The sequence below is a fragment of the Neomonachus schauinslandi genome, chromosome X (genome assembly GCF_002201575.2).
Source record: "Neomonachus schauinslandi chromosome X, ASM220157v2, whole genome shotgun sequence".
NCBI classification, from domain to species: domain Eukaryota; kingdom Metazoa; phylum Chordata; class Mammalia; order Carnivora; family Phocidae; genus Neomonachus; species Neomonachus schauinslandi.
In genome coordinates, this window is record NC_058419.1 from 83,282,661 (window position 1) to 83,305,123 (window position 22,463).

General features: G+C 40.1%; 1 protein-coding gene across 1 annotated transcript in view; it reads left to right on the forward strand.

The window, feature by feature from the left end:
* Window positions 1-22,463, forward strand: part of SHROOM4 (shroom family member 4) — a 223,845-nt gene that overhangs the window by 98,435 nt on the left and 102,947 nt on the right. The window contains exon 2 of the mRNA XM_021678717.1: window positions 8,121-8,272. Within this exon, the coding sequence (XP_021534392.1) occupies window positions 8,121-8,272 (152 nt within the window). The remainder of the gene's footprint in view (window positions 1-8,120; window positions 8,273-22,463) is intronic.

A 22,463-nucleotide genomic window follows, 5' to 3' on the forward strand; every position in this document is an offset into this window, starting at 1 on the left:
GAAACTAATGAAAATGAAAACATACAGTCCAAAGCCTCTGGGATACAGCAAAAGCAGTTCTAAAATGGAAGTTTATAGCAATACAGGCCTATCTCAAGAAGCAAGAAAAATTTCAAATAAACAACCTAACCTTATGCCTAAAGAATCTAGGAAAAGAACAACAAACAAAACCTAAAACCAGCAGAAGGTAGGAAATAATAAAGATTAGAGCAGCAATAAATGATACAGAAACTAAAAGAACCTTAATGAAACCAGGAGCTGATTCCTTGAAAAAACTGATAAACCCCTATCCAGACTTATCAAGAAATAAAAAGAACTCAAATAAATAAAATCACAAATGAGAAAGGAGAAATAATAACCAACACCACAGAAATACAGTCAATCATAAGAGAATATTATGAAAAATGTATGCCAACAAATTGGACAACCTAGAGTTTGTTCTGCCAGTCTTCAGATCACTCTCCTGTTTATTGACGTGGATGCGTATGATACCTAGTAGTAATGTGGGATGAGATGAGCCCAGGGTCCTCCTATTCTGCCATCTTCCCAAGCTCTTGTAATCTGTGTGTTTTGATGGACATTGGCGTTGTTCCTATTTTTGGTCTATTATGAATAAAGCTAAAAATAAAATATAAAAAATAAAAATATAGATATATAAAAAAATAAATCTAAAATATATCCTATCACATCTTTTTGTGGACACCTGCACTTCTTTCTCTTGGGTATCCCTAAGTGTGGAATTTCTGGGTTCAACAGAGGGCATACAGACTTCTACAGTGGCTGTACAATTTTACACTCCCACCAGCAATGTAGAGTTCAAATGTTATATGTTCCTGCCAATACATGGTATTTTCAGTTTTTTTAAGTATTCTAGTGGATGTGTACTAATATTTTACTGTGATTTTAAATTGCATTTCTCTGATGAAAAATGATATTAAGCACCTTTTCATATGTCTACTTGGCATTTGGCTATCTTTGGTGAAGTGCCTGTTCAAGTCTTTTGCCAAATGTTAATTGGTTGTGTTTTTCTTATTGATTTGTAGACGTTCTTTTCATATTCTGGATACAAATCCTTTGTCAGATATATGTATTATAAATATTTTTTTCCTATTCTGTGACTTGTCTTTTCACTTTTTAGTGACATTTTTGATGAATATAATATATTTTTTTATTTTGGTGAACTCCAATATAGCACTCTTTCTTTTATGGTTATTGCTTTTTGCATCCGGTCCAAGAAATATTTGCCCAGACAATGAGATACCACCTCACACTGGTCAAAATGGCTAAAATGAACAAGTCGGGAAACGACAGATGTTGGCAAGGATACAGAGAAAGGCGAACCCTCTTACACTGTTGGGGGGAATGAAAGCTGGTACAGCCACTCTGGAAAACAGTATGGAGGTTCCTCAAAAAGCTGAAAATAGAACTACCCTATGACCCAACAATTGCACTACTAGGTATTTACCCCAAAGATACAAATGTAGCAATCCAAAGGGGCACCTGCACCCCAATGTTTATAGCAGCAATGTCCACAATAGCCAAACTATGGAAAGAGCCCAGATGTCCATCAACAGATGAATAGATAAAGAAGATGTGGTATAGATATATACAGTGGAATACTACTCAGCCATCAAAAAATGAAATCTTGCCATTTGCAACGATATGGTTGGAACTAGAGGGTATTATGCTATGCGAAATAAGTCAACCAGAGACAATTATCATATGATCTCACTCATATGTGGAATTTAAGAAACAAAACAGAGGATCATTGGGGAAGAGAAGAAAAAATAAAACAAGACAGATCAGAGAGGGAGACAAACCATAAGAGACTCTTTATCATAGGAAACAAACTAAGGGTGGCTGGAGGGGAGGGGGTTGGGGGATGGGATAACTGGGTGATGGACATTAAGGAGGGCACGTGATGTAATAGGCACTGGGTATAAGACTGATGAATCACTGACCTCTACCTCTGAAACTAATAATACTTATATGTTAATTAATTGAATTTAAATTAAAAGATAAAAATTTTTTTTAAAGAAATCTTTGCCTACCTCAAGGTCACAAAGATATTCTCATGTTTTCCTCAAAAGTCCTTTGGTTTTAGCCCTCTCATTTAAGTCTATGATTTGGAGAAGTGTTTTAGTAAAAATTTACACCAGCAAAAATATTTTGAGTATGTGTCCCCAGGACACATAATTTTATTTGTGAATGTTATAATTTACTACCACCAATATTAAATATTAATAACGCTTGACTTTTAAATTATTTTAGATAAATGTAAATATAAACAGAAGTTCAAATATATCCCCTTCCAGTGGATCATCTTGTGCATAGCCTGGGATATATATACACCCTACTCTGGAGATCATTGTACTAAACCACCAAAAGCTGACATTTTTGATGAACACTGATAATATTAATATCAGCAAAAGACTTCAGTGTAAATAAATGGCTAGAGTTGACAAAGTGTGAACAGGACCCCAGTGAGGATATTTAGTGTAATATAAGAAACCCTGAGCTTACTCTTGCACAGTGATGTTTGTTCCCCCTTACTTGATTTATGAAGACAGCAGGATGATCAGACTTGGTAGGAGTCACTGATGGTAACTTGCTTTTGGTTGCTGATGTAGGGTACAGCGCTTTTGACTCTCTACTCCTTTCCTCATCACCAAATTCCTAGAACAGAGCTTGGCTCTGGACTGACTGATTTTTTGGCAAAGATACTTAGCATTTGACTTGGGCCAATCCCTAGGGAAATTTAATGATCCGCTTCTTAGAGGACCTTTGTTGTGAGGATTAGTTAACTAGATGGTGATTAAGCAGCTGGGGAGGAAGGTGCTGTCTATAGGAATAGGTCATGCTTTGGAGCATAGCATAGTTCCACTGGTCCAAGATCAGTGAGCCTGATCCACAGAACTTGACACTCTGGGGCAGCCTTATGTAGGATTTGGGCATCTGCTTCTTAGCTGGTAGAGGGAAAGAGTATCTCCCCCCTTGGTGGCCACCTCCTCAAGCTATCTGCATACAGGGATTACCACACAGAACCAGGCCCACTTACATCTTTTTAACTGGTGGTTGTTTTTGGACTCTCGTTTAAGAGACAGGTTTTGTTTTCTGTTTTGCTTTGGGTAACCTAGGGAAGATGAGGAACAGCAGAGTTTCTTGTTTTGTAATCTAGACTACTTTGGAAATTCGAGAGGGATTTTGAAGGGAGAGAGTTTCTAAGACAGAGAAGTTAGGGCAGTCACTATGTCTGCAGCCTGGCATCAGACTGTTGAAAGCCGTGGCAGAGATTGCAGAAGTTTCAAAGCCTCTGTCTTCTCTGTCCAGGGCACTCTGAGTAATCTCTCCTAGCATCAGATTCTAAGGGATACCAATATGGGAGAGAAGGCTGATCAGAAACAGACAGTCCCCAACCTGTGGTCTGCTTAAGATTTCAAACTAAGTTTCAGAATAAGTGCAGACTTTATCTACTATTTGGTGATCCTCCTTTCTCATAGTTAGACTTCTTAAATCCAGCTTATCTCCCTCTCTACATTTTCTCTCAGTGGATTCCCCAGAAAGACCGAATTGCTGAAGGGGTGTCTAGAATGTTATTAAAAACTTGAAAATCTTTTAAAGGGTGCTAAGAAGACATTCAGAGGATGTTCTGTTTTTTTAAGCAATACAACTACTATTCCGGGTGGACCTTTTCTATTTGCAAAAAAATAAATCAATTTAAACAATTAACTCTGTTGTTTGCCTTCTTAGACTATAGACAAGCTGGTCGAGGTAGGAGTGTGGGCTGGTAATTTGGCCAGAGGCTCTTAGAACTGGCCAGGAAAGTTTCAGTCAATGCCTGTTTTTTCCAATAAATTTCTTGTAGCAAGCTGAGGTATTCACAATCACACCATTGATTTTTAATGCGGCTCTTACACTATTATAATAAGCTTTCAATACCTGTTGGTTATTGTTGCAGATGATGTTTCTCCTGCTGACTACATTTTTTTTAGGCTAAACCTTATTTAACTTTTCTTTCCTTCACTCTCTCATATCTCCCAAGTTTATTCAAAATCCCCAAGCAAGTATCTGCTAGTATCAGACTAAATAAAAGCTATTACTAGAAAGCCAGTAAGTGTTGTTATGTCCATTTTTCTTTGCCTTTACTCTCAAGGGGCCAGCTTGTCACTTTGTTGACAGCTATCAGAGCACTTCATGCTTCATTGGAGATCCATCAAAAATTTCCAAATCGCTAGCTCATTAGCACAAAATAGGGCTCCAGGAATCTCTTTCTCTCAGTGTCCCAACTGTGCTTTTTTAAGTGTTCCAGCCTTGATGGACCACTCCAAAACAATGGATAACGACCACAGGGAAATGAGAGATGGATGTTAATTAGTCAGTTTTGAAGGAGTGAAACATGGGTGAAGACAAAGTATAATGGGGCAAAAGGCCGGGATTACCTGTGTCAGCAGAAGGATAATGCATGATTTTGTTAACTGTTCACAGGTCACTGAATGTCAGCGCTCCAAAGCCCTCAGAGATCATCTAGTCAGACCCCCCACCTTTTATCAGTAAGGGTAAAAGAAGCCACAAGAGGGGAAAGGGACTTATCCAAGGTCAATCAGCTCTTCCCAATTTTCCAGACACCAGCTGGCTTTTGGTTATATGACCTTTATGCAATCCATTTTCAATTACTTGGGCCACTCACTGCTTAGCCCAGCAATCACTTGGATAAACCAAAATGACACATAAGGTAACCATCGTTTACATTGGGCTTTGTGATATGTGTTTATACTGACATTCCAGTGCGTCTGGGTACAATCTGAGAATTCACAACACTTGAAATGAAACAAAAAAGCCACCCTAAAAGTCTGATTCAGGAAGAACTGGTCAAGTTGATCAGCCTTACTGAATGAGCGGCATCAGATGATGCTACACAGCCCCTCAAGCAGGGCGTGTTATTCTCAGCAAGTTTGTTGATTCACATCTTTCCTGAGCCTCAGCCAGACTTGTACATGGGGCAGTGGAAAGGGGAAAGAAAACATTTTATAAAAGAATACATACATCTTCTTCCCTCCCTCCCTCCTTCCCCTCCTTTCTTCCTTCCTTTCCTTTTTATTCCTTATCCTTGATAGGAAAGGAAGCCGCTGCTTTATCTTCTATATAAACAAATGTGTGGTGGAGCCACTGACCTGGAGAACTGGCTGTCAGGAGGCAAAACAATAAATGGAAGACATGCTGGAATCTAGGGGTGGAGTGCAGGAAAGACTAGTGAACAATAATTTTTAAAAGCATTAAAAAGTCAGGAGAAGTAAGAAGGAATCAGTTATATAGCTCGGTAAATGCCCTGGGTCTGGGAAAGGGCGAGTTTGGAGTATAGTCCAAGGGATCTTCAATCAAATGGAGTTTCATTTCCTGATCTGGACCCATCTGGACTCTGGGACTGTGCCAGGTGCCCATAATTTACTGGTTTGTTGTCTGCAAGTTCTTGCACTTGTGCTAAAATTGTATTATTACACTCAACACATCTGTCCTAAGGAGGATGCTGTAGTGACTGAGAAGGGGCAGGAAACAGAAAAGGGGCATATGGGGCACCTGGGTGGCTCAGTCGGTTAAGCATCCGACTCTTGGTTTTGGCTCAGGTCATGATCTCAGGGTTGTGGGATCGAGCCCCACATCCGGCTCCATGTCGGTGAGGAGTCTGTTGGAGATTCTCCCTCTCCCTCTGTCCTCCCCCCCGACCCCCCCGCTCTCTCTCTGTCTCAATAAATAAAATCTTTTAAAAAAAGAAAAGGGGCATTCATAGTCGGCCTGAGGCTCTAGTCCAGGAAAGAGTTCCTGCAAGGACCCAATGGCAGCCCAAATGGCAGTAGGGAATGCAAAACGCTGAAACTTTTGCTGCAGCAATAATTAAGCATTTTTGTTTAAAAGGTTCCCCCGTTTCATTTTCTGGCCTAGAATAAACAGAGATCTGGTTGATGTAACAAAGTGCTTAATTAACTTGAGGTGGTACTTAGTATCAACACATATTGAAGGGGAGACTTGCTATTGGTGACAGTAATATGGATAATTGAGTTGTATGAATAAAAAATGGGTAGAGTGAATTAAGACTAATGTACATCAACAGGAAAAATCTATTAGCATTCATTAGTTAGGCTCCTGTTTGTGGCTCTTTGTTAGCCTAAGGAAGCCCTTTTAGATGGCTGATCCCTGTTGAAAGTCCTGCCTGATGCTGAGGGCCCTCTGTGGATGCCAAAGAAATGAGTCATTCAAATAGAACTTCTGAAATTCAAGTACAGCACTTTGCTTTTTTTTTTTTTGGCAGCAGGCAGCAGTGACTGTGAAGTAATAATGATAATGACAATAGAAATAAGAATCTGATCCTAATTAATTTGCTGAGAGTTGTTCCCCATTTACCAATATTGGCTTGTTTTATCTTGAGTGGTGGCCCAGGTACTGGAACAAAGGTATATATATTCAATGTCACTTGGCTAACCTATGATTTGTCAGACAAAGGTTAATTAAAAAAAAAAACTGTTGGGTTAGCAGCAATAAATTTAATAATAGTCTGTGATTTAACTTAGAATTTCAATTTATTTGATGGGATTTTTTAAAATCCTGAATTAACATTTTTCTCTGCACTCAGGAGGTCTCGACTGCCAAATTACGCATGAGCTGGCCAACCTAAAGCTCAGCAATATTCTAACTCGCATGGTGAGGGATAGATTGGAGGGATTCTATAAAAGACTGAGAAAAAGATTGGAAGAAGAGTAGAAATGTAAAAACACCTACAGCAAAGACCAGCCTTTGGTTGCCCCACTTAGAATCTTTCTTTCCCTAAAGATTGTATGGTTTAATCATCCTCACCTTCCTTGCCCCTGGGAGAAAAACAAACATCTCTTCCTGATTCCGTCAGTGGGGTGGACCTTTTTTATCTAACCATCTCTGTGGACATATGAACTTCGGACATAACCTAAACTTGAGGCTGGGAGCTATAGCACTTAGCATGCTGTCCTGTGCATACTAGAAATTCACTAAAAATCTGAGGAATGATTAATGGATGGATGAGATGACTCCTACCACCATGGATGGAATTGATGTCCTAATAGGTAGAACTCACCTTTGTGGTACAAAGAATGTTATATATAAAAGTAGCCATAATCAAGGACCCATGGGGGACATTCTGCTTTGCTTTTCTTTTGCCTACCCCAGCTGCTATTATATCTGCCTTTGCTTTCTATGCCCTCTAACCTGACTACCCTCTTACCAAGATTGCCTTGGTCAATGGTAATTCTGTAGGCCGTGATGGTACAGTGAACACCTATGTTTCCAGATTTTGGTGAATGCCCACTGTGTTCCATACCCTAGAAGCACTGTACTAGGCACTTGTTGAAGAGCATAGACACATGATCAGTTACTTTGTCTGTACATCTTTTGTATCTTTTGAATTAGCAATTCTGCTCACAGAATATTGAGCTGAAGCTCAAGGTCTTCAGAGTCAACTCCCTTGCTATACTCATCAGAGCTCACATTTATTGAGGACTTAAATGTTCTCAGACATTCCCTATGCTAACAGCCCTGTGAGGTAGGTACTTCTGTTATTTATTTTCCTCTATCAGGTAATTGAGACATAAAGATGTTAGGTTACTTGCTCAGGGTCACTAAGCTAGGAAGTACTAGAACCAAGATTCAAACTCAACTTTATCAGACTTCAAAGGCTGCCCCAAGATAGGAAAGGACTTGCCAAAGGTCATTTTTCTGGAGCCTAGCTCTTCTGGCTCTAATTTGTGTTCACATTTTGCTATGCCACCCTGCTACTTCAGCTCACACTGTCACATTCCTTCCAAACATCATTCTCATTGAGAAGTGCTTGTCTCCCCAGAAGGACGTGGATTCCTCCAGAGCAGAGCTTGCATTATTTCAGTATTGCCTCCTTCCTCAAGGGTTTGCCCAAGATTGGCCTTCTTTAAATATAAATACTAGCCTGTGATCAGCTTCTTAGTTGTTTCCTGGAGCTTCCTGGAGCCTTCCCCCCAAGTACTACTTATGGCTCTGAGTTTGGGAGGAACCAGGAAGTAGAATTTTGGGTAAGGAGTCATCTTACCACCCACCTGCTTTCTGTTCTGTTCTCTGCAACACAGATTGAAGATGGGGGCAAGGCAGCCTTGTCCCAGAAGATGAGGACTGGTGATGAGCTGGTGAATATCAATGGCACTCCATTGTATGGCTCCCGCCAAGAGGCCCTCATCCTCATCAAAGGCTCCTTCCGGATCCTCAAGCTGATTGTCAGGAGGTAAGGTACAGGGAGATTTGCTGCTATAAGGAATAGGGGCCACTGAACTGTTAGGTTGGTACTAAAGCCTCAAGAGAGTTATGTCTCTAGCTAAACATCATCAAAGAAAGAGGTGTCTCACATGAACAGAATTTTGCAGACAACTGAAGCAGAATGGCATAGGAGAAGGGGTCTGTGGTTCAAATCCTGACACTGCTACATATTACCTGTGTCACCCTGGTTATTTTATATAATTTTATATAGTTTATTTTATATCTGCAAGACTCAGTCTCCTTATTTGCTACCAAGAGAAGTAAATGATTCCATATACACCAAGGGCCTACCTAACCTGGTGTTTTTCTGTCTCCTTCATAACAGGCTGCCCTGTTCAACCAGAGAGATTTATTCTTTCAAGTTTTTATTTAAATCAACTACACAGATTTAAAGAGACCCTACTACCAGCCACGGTAGGCATTCTGGAAGCTGTGGCAAACTCTAAGATAGAAACCCTACCCTTCAGGGGAATACAGTCAAATGGGGGAGAAAAGACACATGTGTGACAAATTAATTAGCAATACATTTTTGGGGAGAAAAAAGCAATAAAGGAGATTTCACAGGCTGAAGGGTGATTGTCAAATGGATTATTCAGACAGAAATTGCTATTAGAATTCAAGAGAAAGAGACAGTACTTCAGAAGAGACTGGTAGGGTAAGAGTTCATAGAGGAAGTGGAATTTGAGCTAAAGGGTGGGTATAATTGGACAAATAAGCCATCAGGAGGAGAAAGGCTTCTAGATAAGTGGAGTGGCCGAAGCAAAAGGAAGGTAAAGATATACTTGGGCACAGTTGTTTTGGTGCAATTACATGTTTGCTTATTGGTGAGCTTTCCATATGGCTTCTTCCATTTTGCTGCTGTATCTTTGCTCTGTGCTACTGGAGCTCATACCTCTCCCTTCTGTTGGTTTCCTTTATCCTATACACAAGCCTGAGCTTCTCCATCTTAATTATTTTTACTAGAAAAAATATTTTTAAAGCATCTTCCCGTAATCCTACTATCCCCCTCCGGCTACTGACCCATCTTTCTCCTCCTGTTTATACTCAGTCTCTCAAAAGGAGAGTCTATACTCACTGTCTTCATCTACAATTTAGCTTTCCACCCACTGCAGTCTGAATTTGACCTACAGAACTCCACTGAAACTACTCTGTCAAAAACTACATATTACTTCTTAATTGTCAAAGTCAATGGATTGCTTTCAGTCTTCGTCATGTCTGATTAGTATATGGCATTTGACATTGTTGCTCTGGGTTATGTTCTCCTTTGTGAAACTCTGCTTTCTTGCTTGCAAGATACCCCATTTTCTTGTTACTTTCCTACCTCTCTGTTCGTTTTTTAAAACCAGGTTCCTCTACTACCTGCCTTTCCTCTGATCATCCCTTACATGGTGGTGTTTTCTCTAGTTCCACTCTTTCTAACTTTTTTAATATACCATGGAGAACCTCACTCAGTTCCAGAGTTTTAAATTCTCATTTACATGTATCTATTATTATATTTCTTGAGCCCCAGACCCATATAGCCAACTTCCCACTGGACATTTATACTTAGATGTCTCAGAAGCATTTCAAGTATAATATGCCCCAAATCTAACATGTCAGCTTTTCCTCTCAAGCTCCTCATCTCAGTGCTTGGGACCACCATGCCCTCGGTCAACCAAACCAGAAACGCAGAAGCCGTCTTTAATTCTTCTGCTGTTCTCATGCTCTACATCCAAGTGATTTATCCTGAGAGAATACTTAAGGGGGAAAGGGTTTTAACTTAGTAAGGGTGAGGTTACATAGGATCCTATTGATTGATCGGATTACCTGCTGGTACCTAAAATTAAGCCATCCCTGCTCATATACCTGGATAGGAAGTGACAGGTTAAGCAATGTCTTATACAATAGATACATTGCTATTGACTCAGTCTTGAATCGGTCGTGATTTAAGTTTTAAACAAGGCTTCTTGGAGAGGTAGCTTGGTAGTTTTTGCTTTAGAGTCAGATAGACCCATGTATGACACTGCCTAGTTCTGTCACATATAATAGTTCCTATATAATGGCATTGTTGTAATGATTAAACAAGGCAATGTATGTAAAATGCCTTTCACTTACCGGGTTCTCAAGGAATTTCATTCCCATTACTTTCCCTGGGGTATAAGAGAAGCATAATTGGGATAACCAAACATTATTAAGTAAGGAGAACACCAGAACTGTAGTGTACTTTGCAGCCTAACCTTTACAGCACGTGATTTGCAGAGAAACCATTAGGGGTGACAAAGATCTCAACATGAAATAAAGGTCCCTGGGAGATACAGGTTATACAGAGATACCAGCACCTGTAAGGAATGTAGACACCATCCCTGGTGGCTTCTGAGCCAGTCATAAGAATGAGAGTATCTGGCTGTCCCCTACTCATCCTTCCTTGGTGAGCACGATGTTCTCTTTGTTCCTGCTGTAGCAACATCTGCCACTACCACTTAGGAGTAGTTGTAATTATGGCCTTGGAGATAGTAGGGCCCTTTGGTTTTCATGGTGTGGCAGGTCCTATGGCTCCCCAACTTATACTGTCTACCCTTTCAGCCTCCCCCCAGCACCTATTGGAGGAGGCCCTCAATGACATAATTTATTAGGTGATGCTGCCCTCTTGTGGAAAACTTAGCCTTCCTGTATGGATTACCCCAGGAATGGTGTTAGCAGGCATTTATTCCCTCTTTCTTAGTCCAAATGGTTCCTCAAATTTATGAAGGAGCTCTTAGCACATAGATGAAAGGTGATCCCCTGAAATTTAATATTTAACCTAGTGTTTTATACTAAGGTAGACTTTGGTTTGAGTAAGCAATCCATTGGCGAAGATTCAACACTGAGCTTTAAGTCTGGACTCGAGTCCTTTGGGATGAATATAATGAAAAAGAAGAACTTTAGAAAATGGCTTATTCTGAAAAGCCACACCAGCTCTTTCTCCTATATTGCCTTTTAGATAATGGTCAACTAAGTCAGAAATCTAGGTGTTAACTCTCAACTCTTCTCACTTGCCCCAACCCCCTTCAATCTAATTCCAAGTCTTAATGATTCTACTTGCTATAAACCTCTCTGCAGCCTTGGTCTTCATCCAAACACTCATGATTTCTTACCTGGACGATTATAAGAGTCCTTTCACTGGCTTCTCATCTTTTGGTCTCACCTCCTTCTGATCAATCCATTCTCCAAATAAGGCATCTGATCATGTCACTTATCTATTTGGAAACAAAACAAAACAGGAACAATAACTATACAATCTTGTTGGTCCCGTGACATTTATTTAATATTGATAGAAGATACAAATTATTTTAAGGATATTATATTCATGAAACATTTTTTTACATCCAAATATTTGAATAAAAGACTATTTGAAATACAAGAAGAAAAATTATAGAAATGTCTATATGGAAGATTTATACAATTTAACTATGACATGAAAAGAAAGAAAGACCAAGAAAATAAGTACTTAGAATATTTGAGGGCGCCTGGGTGGCTCAGTCGTTAAGCGTCTGCCTTCGGCTCAGGTCATGATCCCAGGGTCCTGGGATCGAGTCCCACATCGGGCTCCCTGCTCGGCAGGAAGCCTGCTTCTCCCTCTCCCACTCCCTCTGCTTATGTTCCTGCTCTCGCTATCTCTCTCTCTGTCAAATAAATAAAATTTTAAAAAAAAGAATATTTGAAAAATACAATTCATCAGATTTAATTAACATCAAATATTATATTTGATTGACAGTGAATACACCCTCTTTCAAATATTCAAAGAACATTTTTTATTATGTTATGTTAATCACCATACATTACATCATTAGTTTTTGATGTAGTGTTCCATGATTCATTGTTTGCGTATAATACCCAGTGCTCCATGCAGAACGTGCCCTCTTTAATACCCATGATCATGTGGTATACCACAAAGAAAATCTTTGCATACTCTTACAAGTAGAAATCAGCCTTGCCCTGTTCTCTGATGATAATGTAAAACTTCTACAAATTTAGAAACAAATTCGAACAAAAGTCTTCCACTGTTTTAGTATTTCAGAACACATTTATATATAAGTATTAGCCAAAAGAAACACTAGCAGACTAATAAAAAATAACAAAAATGAGATCACGACTTGTCAAAACTTTGAGAGCAATATTCAGAAGTAAATTCATAACCTTAAATATTTCATTATTAAAAATGAAGAATGAAATTACATGATTAAGAATCCAATATAATATGAAGCCAAGGGGTATGTTGTTTTTATGGGGAGATGAATTAAGTAGATAAGCCTCTAGCAAATTTAATTAAGAAAACAAAGATAAATTATAAATAAAATTTAAAAGATAAATGGAATAGAACAACAAATACAAAGAACTTTTCTTAAATTATAGGAAAGTATAATTGTACCTTAATAAATTTGAAAATCTCAGCAAATTTGAAATACCTAATAAAATGTTAAACACCATGCATTAGTAAGAAGTTCAAAACAAAATGGGCCTGTAACTGTAGAAACATTGAAAACAATTATCAAAGAGAAACTTCCAAAAATACTTAAGGCCAGATGTTTTTTATCAGTGAGTTCCTTCAAATTTTCTAGGAATATCCACATTGTTATAGAATTGAAAATCTTGCGGAGTTATTCACATTGATTTTGAAACTAGCATCATTCTGATACCAATATCCGACAGACTGTTCCAAAAAGAATATTCTCTTTGGTTTGTGAACTTAGATGTAAAACCTATAAGTGATTTTTATCAAATCTACTTCAGTAATATTGCACAATAATAATTCATTGCAAATGTTAAAGGATAATTTTTTTAAAGATTTTATTCATTTATTTGAGAAAGAGCAAGAGAGTACACACAAGCAGTGGGCAGGGGCAGAGGGAGAGGGAGAAGCAGACTCCCTGCCAAGCAGGGAGCCCGAAGCGGGGCTCGATCCCAGGACCCTGAGATCATGACCTGAGCCCAAGGTAGACGCTTAACTGACTAAGCCACCCAGGTGCCCCAAAAGATAATTTTTAAAAGGTAAAAATCTGGGCGCCTGGGTGGCTCAGTCGTTAAGCGTCTGCCTTCGGCTCAGGTCATGATCCCAGGGTCCTGGGATCTAGTCCCTCATCGGGCTCCCTGCTCGGCAGGAAGCCTGCTTCTCCCTCTCCCACTCCCCCTGCTTGTGTTCCTGCTCTAGCTATTCTCTCTCTCTGTCAGATAAATAAATAAAATCTTAAAAAAAAAAAAGTGAAAATCTTAACTCTCATAATGACATAAAAAAATGAACATATTTAAAGATTTTATTTACTTAATGAGAATGTTACAACTAGTTCAGAGGATAAGTCAAAGAAGCTCAAATTTAATTTAAAAGAATAATAGACCAGAATAACCAATTTGGAGCTACAAGGAGAAATATATCCCATTCACGATAGTAATCAAACACATAAAATTCTTAGGAATGGCCTTAAGAAGAAATGTGTATGAAAGAAAGAGGATATATACGGTAAAAAAATAAATAAATAAAATAGAACTATCCAGAAAGAGAAAATGTGTAAAAATAATTTTTGATTATGTGGGTAAAGTTTCAGGGCACTGTATTAAGTGATAAAAAAGCAAGACACAATTTAATGGTCAGTGGTATGTTCATATGCACTGGATTAGGCATGCTCTCTATAGACAACTTCCAAAGCATTATTCCTCCACCCTCAGGCAAAGTCCCTTCACTTTTGAAATTCAACATGCAGGCTATATCATTTTCCTTTCCCTACTGCTGACCTCTATCAGCCTCCAGGTCATTCTCCCGCTTCCATTTTATATTTTGGCACCTGCTTCACCATCATTTTCCCTACGCCAATTCATGTTGTCATACTGAAAGATTTTATTGTCCTTGTAGAGGATCACAAACTTTACTCTTCTGGGTCCTTGATCATAACTTCAGCAATAAACCCTCTATATCAGCAGCTCACTCCTCCAACTGTACTATGGACTTTGCCAATCTTTCAGTCAACATATATTAACCGATTGTCTAACCTATGCTAGAATCTAGTGAATCAATCATGAATAACATAGGTATGGTCTCTGCTCTCACGGACTCTGACACCCTCCAGGCTTGCTAACAGGGTTTCTTATCTGAATCACAAAACAAAGAAAATAAGTTGAGTGTCTATTATCTTACTATCCCCAAGGATGATACACAACTAGGAGCATTCTAGATCCATTAAAAAAGTTAATTCATTGCATAAAATGGATGCTTTAGGGCTGTGGTTCTCATGGGTGAGCATCACTTAGGAAGTTGCTAGAAATGCAAATTATTGAGCACCACCGGAGACCTACTGAATCAAAACTCTGGGGGTGGTTCCTAGCACTGTGTTTTAACAAGCTTTCCGGGTAAAAAGCTTATAGTTTAAGAACCACTGCCTCAAGGCATTAAGGATTAATTTTCAGGAATCCGTTGTGAAAGACTAAATTCACCTCTCTGACAGCAACCTCTTCTCCTTTTAGCTTTCTCATACTCCAATATCTTTACAGCTACTCTTTACTATCATCAAAGCCTCAAATATTTTCTCCTATTCTTTCAGTCTCCTTTAATCACCATGGCCTATGACTCTTCTTACTCTACTTGCTGAGTCTGAGCAACTACAGTCATTCATGGTTTTAACTACCACATCTGTGCTCATAACTGTATCTCTAGTTCTAATCCGTCCCCAAAATTCATATGTACAGTGGCCTGGTAAAAACCTCCACAGGAAAACCCAACAGTAAATGCAATACAATATGTATAAATCTGAATTCATTATCTAGCTTATAAAACTCTCTCTCCTTCCAATAGCACTTGGTGGTACTTTCATCCACCTAGCCATCCAAGTAAGAAATGTGAGTCATTTTTTACTTCTTGCTCTCCTCACTAAGCCATGTTAATTTTACCTTTTAGACACTTCTAGAATTTATCCTCTTTTCTCCATTTCCACTGCTTTTGCCTGGTTCAGGCCCTCATCATCTCGCCCCTGGACTATTTCAGTAGCCTCTCAGCTGTCTCAGATCTGTCTGCCAAAGTGTTGCCAGAGAGATAAATCTAAAATACAGATTCAATTATATCAATCCCCTGCTGAAAACTTGTCAGTGGCCTTCATTGCCCAGAGGCATGGTATATAAGACATTTTATAGTTTCATCCCTACCCTTACCTACAACTTCATCTGGCATTCCTTATCTTTTATGCTAAAATAATACCATTGCCCAAGAATTTCATGCTGTTTATCAATTCTGTGACTGTTCATTCTCTGCTTTCTACTTGGAGTATAGTTTTCCCTTTCTTTGCTTAGTTAATGCCTTCATATTAACATTCTTTAAGACTCAGCTCTGGGGTTGATGTTTATAGGATACTTTCTTTGATGCCTTGGATTAAGTTAGATGGCCTTCCTCTAGCTCCTACAGAACCATAGAACTCTAGCTTTTATCACATTGTATTGAAATAATTTGTTTCTGTATTTATCTTTTGCATTAGACTAGACAGGGGTTGGCAAACTTCAGCTCATGGGCTAAATCTAGCCCACCACTTGTTTTTGAATGGCCTGCTGGCTCTGAGTGTTTTGTTTTGTTTTTTTTTTAAAGATTTTATTTATTTATTTGACAGAGACAGAGACAGCAAGAGCAGGAACACAAGCAGGGGGAGTGGGAGAGGGAGAAGCAGGCTTCCCTTGGAGCAGGGAGCCCGATGCGGGACTCGATCCCAGGACTCTGGGATCATGACCTGAGCCGAAGGCAGACGCTTAATGACTGAGCCACCCAGGCGCCCGCTCTGAGTGTTTTTTAAAAATATATTTTTAAATGGTTGAGGAGGAAAAAAGCAAAAGAAAAATAGTATTTCATGACATGTGAAAATTATATGAAGGTCAAATTTCAGTGTCCATAAAGTTCTATTGGAACAAAATCATGCCATTTGTTTATGTACTGTCTATGGCTGTTTTCATACAACAGCACAATTTAATAGTTCTGACACAAACTGTATGACCTGAAAATCCTAAAAGTTCTTATTTAGGCCTCTACAGAAAAATATTTTGCCAACTCTCAAACCAGAAGCATGAGGGGAGGGGCTACTTTGTGTTCATTGTTGTGTCTCTAGCACCTAGTAGATGTTTGGCCCATTGGAAAGACTCAGAATTTTTTATTTACACATCTGATATAGGGAAGTAGAGAATATGAGTAACTGGTCCACTTGGTAGTTATATTACTCAAGGTTACCTAGATTGGCAGATGAGATTGCATTCAGTCTTTTATGAGTATGCTTATTTGTGACTCTGTTTTTCAGTAACTGATCAACTCTAGGCACACTGATCAAAAAACAAAACAAAACAAACATCTAGTTTTTATCCTGCAAACCTGATGTATAGATCTTAGACCAACATGAATATGAAAAGGAACTACCATATTTTGGGGCTTTGTCCAAGCTATCTGCCAGCTCCCCTAGTTGACCTCACTCCGTTGTTGTCATTATACACATGCCATCTACGATTAAATTGAATTTCAAAAGTGAAGGGACTTTGCATGAGGGTGGAGGAAGAAGCAGTTAAAACTGTTAAAACTCAATAAAACTGTAAGTATTCTGTCATGTATTAATATACCAGGGATATGCTGCCTCACAAAAGCCAGTGGGCATGCCCCAGCCCTGTGCTTTCCCACTGCTCCACTAAAGCCAGTAGGCATGGACTGGCCCTGCAATCTTGCTCTGCCTTGCTAAAGCCAGTGGGCACATGTAGTCCACACAGGAGATACCCCTTGATCTCCTGAATCTGATGGCAGGAGCCTTGCATCTGTAGGCCCAACAGGACTGAAACAATCAGAAACATAGTTCTTGGCAGGCTATCACCACCAGGGCATTACACAGATAGCAGACTGAAACACACCCCCAATATTCCTGTGAAAAAGGCATATTTACTTGTCCCAGAGCTTCAACCTGAGGGGTAGATGTCAGGTTCCCCATATATCTAGAGGCTAAGGAGGTACTCTCAGGGAACATAGGTTGGGGGACATCATCTTTGCCTTGTTACAGTTTGCTGGTAGCCTCCAGAAAGGTGCTTATACATTGTTCAGAGCCATGATTTTTGCAACTGTTGTCTAGGAAAAACCTCCACATTGCCGGAACAGAAGGTCAGCAAGGATTATGACCACAGTCCCACATGACTGTATATATTTGCATACTTTAAAACCTGCTGCCTGAGGGGCTATCTTCCAATCAGCCTGAAACTAGATTCTGATTAAGATGACCCTCAACAACTGGGAACTATCAAGAATAAATCAGGCTACTTAGATAATCACAAATATTCCAGAGACAACCAAAAGCAAGGACAAAGTTAAATGATAAAATTCATCATCTACACAAGCCACTCTTCTAAGGCTGGGAGATGTAGCTTTCTCACCTAATACATAGAAACAGAGAGTAAAGCAAATGAAGAAATGGAAAAATATGTTCCAAGTAAAAGAACAGGATAAAAACCTCAAAAAGAAACCTTAATAAAACAGAGGTAAATAATTTACTCGATAAAGAATTTAAAGTAATGGTCATAAAAATGTTCACCAAACTTGGGAGAAGAATGGATGAATACAGGGAAAACTTCAACAAAGAGATAGAAAATATAGGAAAGTACCAAATGGAAGTCACAGAGCTGAAGAATACAATAACTGAATAGAGAAGTGTGCTAGAGGAGTTCAATGGCAGACTAGATGAAGCAGAACAAAGTATCAGTGATCTGGAAAACAGGGCGGTGGAACTCACCCAAACAGAGCAGTGAAAAGAAAAAGAATTTTAGGGGCACCTGGGTGGCTCGGTCATTAAGTGTCTGCCTTCAGCTCAGGTCATGACCCCAGGGTCCTGGGATGGAGCCCTGCATTGGGCTCCCTGCTCAGCGGGAAGCCTTCTTCTCCCTCTCCCACTCCCCCTGCTTGTGTTCCCTCTCTCGCTGTCTCTCTCTCTGTCAAATAAATAAATAAAATCTTAAAAAAAAAAAAAAGTATTTTAGGGGCACCTGGGTGGCTCAGTCAGTTAAGCGACTGCCTTCGGCTCAGGTCATGATACCAGTGTCCTGGGATCAAGCCCTGCATCGGGCTGCCTGCTCCATGGGGAGCCTGCTTCTCCCTCTCCCTCTGTCTGCTGCTACCCCTGTTTGTGCTCTCTCTCTGTCAAATAAATAAAATCTTTAAAGAAAATTATTAAAAAGGAAAGAAAGAAAGAATTTTACAAAGTGAAGATTGTTTAAAGGACTTATGAAGCAACATCAAGCAGAATAACATTTACATTATAGGAGTTCTAGAAGGAGAAGGGAGAGAAAAAGGGGCAGAAAACTTATTTGAACAAATAATGGCTGAAAACCTCCCTAACCCAGAGAAGGAAATAAACATCCAGGTATAGAGAGCCCAGAGAGTTTCAAATAAAATGAACCCCAAAATACCCACACCAAGACACATTATAATGAAAATGTTAAAAGTTAAAGAGAGAATCTTAAAAGCAGCAAGAATAAAACAAAACATTTACACACAATGGAACCCCCATAAGGCTATCAACAGATTTTTCAACAGAAAATTTGCAGGCCAGAAGAGAGTGGCATGATATATTCAAAGTGCTGAAAGGGAAAAGACTTTCAACCAACAATATTCTATCCAGTAAGTTTATCATTGAGAATTGAAGGAGAGGTAAAGAGTTTTCCAGACAAGTAAAAACTAAGGGAGTTCATTACCACTAAACTGGCCTTATAAGAAAGGTTAAAGGGACTTCTTTAAGCTGAAAAAGAAGGTACTAATAATTATTAACAAGAAAATGTATGCAAGTAAAAATCTCATTGCTAAAGTAAATATGCCTGCTTGAGATTCTCTCTCTGCCTTTCCCCCTCCCACCTCCCCACTAGCTTGCACGCTTGCACTCTCTCTCTCTCTCAAAATAAATAAAATCTTTAAAAAAGACAAGTGAGGGGCACCTGGGTGGCTCAGTCAGTTAAGTGTCCAACTCTTGATTTTGGCTCAGGTCATGATCTCAGGGTTGTGAGATCAAAACCCACGTTGGGCTCTGGGCTCAGGAGGGAGTCTGCTTGAGATTCTCTCTCTGCCTCTGCCCCTCCCCCCATTTGCATGCTCTCTCTCTAAAATAAATAAGTCTTTAAAAAAACACAAGTCTCAATAAATTTAAGATTGAAATCCTATCAAGCATCTCTTCTAATAATAATGGTATGAAACTAGAAATCAATTACAATTACAAAAACTAGAAAAATCACAACTATATATATATTAAACAATGTGCTACTGAACAACCAATGGGTCAATGAAGGAATCAAAGGAGAAATTAAAAAAATATCTTGAAACAAATGAAAATGGAAATGCAATATAGAAAAAACTATGGGAGGGGAAAGATGGCAGAGGAGTAGGGGACCCTATTTCAACTGGTCCCTGGAATTGAGCTGGATATCTACCAGACCACTCTGAGCACCCACAAAACCAGCCTGAGATGTAAGAAGATCTGGATCTCTACAAACAGAGTATCGCAGGCAGTTGGCTTTGAGGTACAAAGCGGAGAGCCGTGATTCTGCAGGCAGATATCGGAGGATAAAGGGAGGCGGGAGGGTGCCTGGACGTGGGGATCCGACACCGCCGGTGAGTGACAGCCTCGCGCGCTGCGGACAGGGCACAGACTCGTAGACCGGTAGCATCGGGAAAGGACTTTAGGGCAGCCCCTGGGGTGGAAAACCAGACCTGTGGGGTCGCCCTCGAACTGGGAGCGGCTGGCGGTTTTAGAAGCACAAAGGGCAGAGACGTGCCCCGACCTGGAGGCAGGACTGGGAGCGCTGCGGAGGGGTGCACAACCCAGGATGCTGCAGTTTATAGCAGCACGGACAGAAATGGAGACAGTGTAGCCTGGAGAGCTCACTGAAGAACAGACTGAGGTCTCTCTGCTCTGAGGCAGAGGGTTGGAAACGGTCTCTTCTGCTCTGACTCGCGGAAGAGACGCGGAAAGCCGCCAGGGAAAGGCGCCAGAGAACAAAAGCCCCAAAGACTGATTCCCACTGAGCCCATCCCCCACCACAGGGGGGCAGGGCAACTCCGCCCAAACAGGGTTGCCTGAGTAACAGCGCAGCAGGCCCCTCCCACAGAAGACAGGCTGGGAAAACAAGAGGCCAGCAACCCTAAGGTCCCAAGAAAACAGGCGCATCTTGCTTGGATTCTGGTCAATAATTTGGACTCTATACATTCCCTCAAACACCCATCAACAGAATGACTAGGAGGAGGAGCCCCCAAAACAGAAAAGACTCAGAGATTATGACTTATGCTGCAGATTTACAAATGGATGCAGACATAACCAAGATGTCAGAGATGGAATTCAGGCTATCAATTGTGAAGACAATGGCTAGAATGGAGAAATCAATTAATGGCAACATAGAGTCTCTAAGGGCAGAAATGAAAGCTGAATTGGCAGAACTTAAAAATGCTATCAATGAGATCCAATCCAATCTAGATAATCTAACAGCTAGGGTAACTGAGACAGAAGAGAGAATAAGCGATCTGGAAGACAGTATAATAGATAAAAGGGAAAAGAGGAAGCCAGGGAAAAACAACTCAGAATCCATGAAAATAGAATCAGAGAAATAAGTGACACCATGAGGCGTTCCAATGTCAGAATAATTGGAATCCCGGAGGGAGTGGAGAGAGAGAGAGGGCTAGAAGATGTATTTGAGCAAATCGTAGCTGAGAACTTCCCTCATCTGGGGAATGAAACAAACATCCGAGTCCTAGAGGCAGAGAAGACCCCTCCTAAGATCAAGGAAAACAGGCCAACACCCCGGCATGTAATAGTAAAACTGGCAAATCTTAGAACCAAGGAAACCATCTTAAGGGCAGTTAGGGGGAAGAGATTCCTTACGTACAGAGGGAGGAACATCAGAATAACGTCAGACCTATCCACAGAGACCTGGCAAGCCAGAAAAGCCTGGCAAGACATGTTCAGGGTACTAAATGAGAAGAATATGCAGCCAAGAATACTTTATCCGGCAAGGCTTCCATTTAGAATGTATGGAGAGATGCAGAACTTCCACAACCAGCAGAAGTTGAAAGAATATGTGACCACTAAGCCGGCCCTGCAAGAAATATTAAGGGGGGTTCTATAAAAGGAGAAAGACCCCAAGAGTGATCTACAACAGAAATTTACAGGGACAATCTATAAAAACAACGTCTTCACAGGCAACATGATGACAATTAATTCATATCTTTCAATAATCACTCTCAAAGTGAATGGCCTAAACGCTCCCATAAAACGGCACAGGGTTGCAGATTGGATAAAAAGGCAGGACCCATCCATATGCTGTCTACAAGAGACTCATTTTGAACCTAAAGATACATCCAGTCTGAAAGTGAAGGGATGGAGATCTATCTTCCATGCCAGCGGACCTCAAAAGAAAGCTGGGGTAGCAATTCTTATATCAGACAAATTAGATTTTAAGCTAAAGTCTGTAATAAGAGACACAGAAGGACACTATATCATTCTTAAAGGGTCTATCCAACAAGAAGATCTAACAATTGTAAATATCTATGCTCCCAACATGGGAGCAGCCATCTATATAAGCCAACTGTTCACCAAAAGAAAGAGTCATATTGATAACAATACGTTAATTGTAGGAGACCTCAATACTCCACTCTCAGCAATGGACAGATCATCTAAGCAGAAAATCAACAAGGAAACAAGAGCTTTGAATGATACATTGGACCAGATGGACCTCATAGATATTTACAGAACATTGCACCCTAAAACAACAGAATACTCATTCTTCTTGAGCGCACATGGAATTTTCTCCTGAATAGACCATATACTGGGTCACAAATCAGGTCTCAACTGATACCAAAAGATTGAGATTATTCCCCGCATATTCTCAGACCACAGTGCTCTAAAACTGGAACTCAATCAAAAGAAAAAATTTGGCAGAAATTCAAACACTTGGAAGCTAAAGACCACTCCGATCAAGAATGTTGGGGTCAACCAAGAAATCAAAGAAGAACTTAAACAATTCATGGAGGGCGCCTGGGTGGCTCAGTTGGTTAAGCGACTGCCTTCGGCTCAGGTCATGATCCTGGAGTCCCTGGATCGAGTCCCACATCGGGCTCCCTGCTCAGCGGGGAGTCTGCTTCTCCCTCTGACCCTCCCCCCTCTCATGTGCTC